Here is a 1,257-nt window from a genome sequence, read left to right as displayed (position 1 = left end):
TTATATGTATATATATAAAATATATGTATATATAAATATAAAATAAAGACTCAGAGCATTAACATTCTTCAAACTGTGCCGGAAGTTGCGTGACGATTGGAAGGGATAACTGGACAGTAATATGGGGCGATGCTTCCGTTACAAATACGATTGGCGTAATATTTCTTGATTTGACACGCGTAAGATCTAACATTGAAAACCGATGGGTAATGGTATCGCGTTCAAATCAGCTGTAAGTTGAGAATTATTATAAGAAAGTAAGCCATATGAGCCCAGAATCAGCAATTCTTATAATTCTCGACTTAAAATAATTAATGGAATTATTTCGTTTCAGTACAGACCGATTGACTCAAAATGACGGATACTTTCATGCGGAGGTCAATTTAACGCCATTCCAAGATGTACGCCGAGTGGCAAAAGGTGAGTTGATATTTATCGGCCATGTATATCTTGAAAGATTGGACTCATCGTGAGTTATTTTTATATAGAAAAACCGGTAAAAAGATGTTTATGAAATTATATGACAACATCTTGCGTAAAATTTATGATCTGCAATTATGTGGATGTACTTACAAAAATAAATGTATAGAAATATTAATTTTTTATGAAATACTGACAATTGCTTACACAATTAATTTTGAAATAATATTTCAACAAAACAATATGGCACAATTAATTTTGAAATAATATTTCAACAAACGATATGGCAAATCATCTTAACGGTATATTATCTGCAAAATTAAATTCCGGAAAGAAATTGTTTAATAATTGAAAAAATATTTGAATTGTATTATATTTAAAACATTTAGAAATATAATTGTGCGTGAAGAAATCAAATTAATCGGTGTATATACTCGTATTTATAAAATTGCATAATTATTTCTAAATTATAATGTGGAAGTTTTGCAACATATTCAACTGGCTACATTTGAAGTAAAGAATTGAGTGTTATTTGAAATAATTATAAAATATTTATATCTCAAATTAGATTTGTCTAATTTTTGACCAATATTATTTAGAAATTTTATTTTAACAAAATTGTTATGGTGAATTATTTTATCACAATTATTGCGAAATTTTCATCAATTTATAATGTTATTATAGTGCAATTCCACAATTTATTTATTGGAGATATAAGAGTAATACATACTTGCAGATGTGGAGTGAATCGAATATCAAGCGTTTCTCTAAAGTATACGATTATTTTATTAAGGAAAGTCTATCGGAGGAAATAAATGAGAGCAAAGGGACTGATGT

General features: G+C 27.8%; 1 protein-coding gene across 3 annotated transcripts in view; it reads left to right on the top strand.

The window, feature by feature from the left end:
* Positions 1-1,257, top strand: part of LOC108753526 (unconventional myosin-XV) — a 50,629-nt gene that overhangs the window by 6,384 nt on the left and 42,988 nt on the right. For all 3 annotated transcript variants that reach the window (XM_018495191.1, XM_018495170.1, XM_018495180.1), the window contains exon 2: positions 335-420. In XM_018495191.1, the coding sequence (XP_018350693.1) occupies positions 400-420 (21 nt within the window). In that variant the 5' untranslated portion in view covers positions 335-399. The remainder of the gene's footprint in view (positions 1-334; positions 421-1,257) is intronic.

Source organism: Trachymyrmex septentrionalis, unplaced genomic scaffold (genome assembly GCF_001594115.1).
Source record: "Trachymyrmex septentrionalis isolate Tsep2-gDNA-1 unplaced genomic scaffold, Tsep1.0 scaffold114, whole genome shotgun sequence".
In the NCBI taxonomy this organism is placed as follows: Eukaryota; Metazoa; Arthropoda; class Insecta; order Hymenoptera; family Formicidae; genus Trachymyrmex; species Trachymyrmex septentrionalis.
Note: the sequence above shows the minus strand (reverse complement) of the source record. Positions and strands in the feature narration are given on the sequence as shown.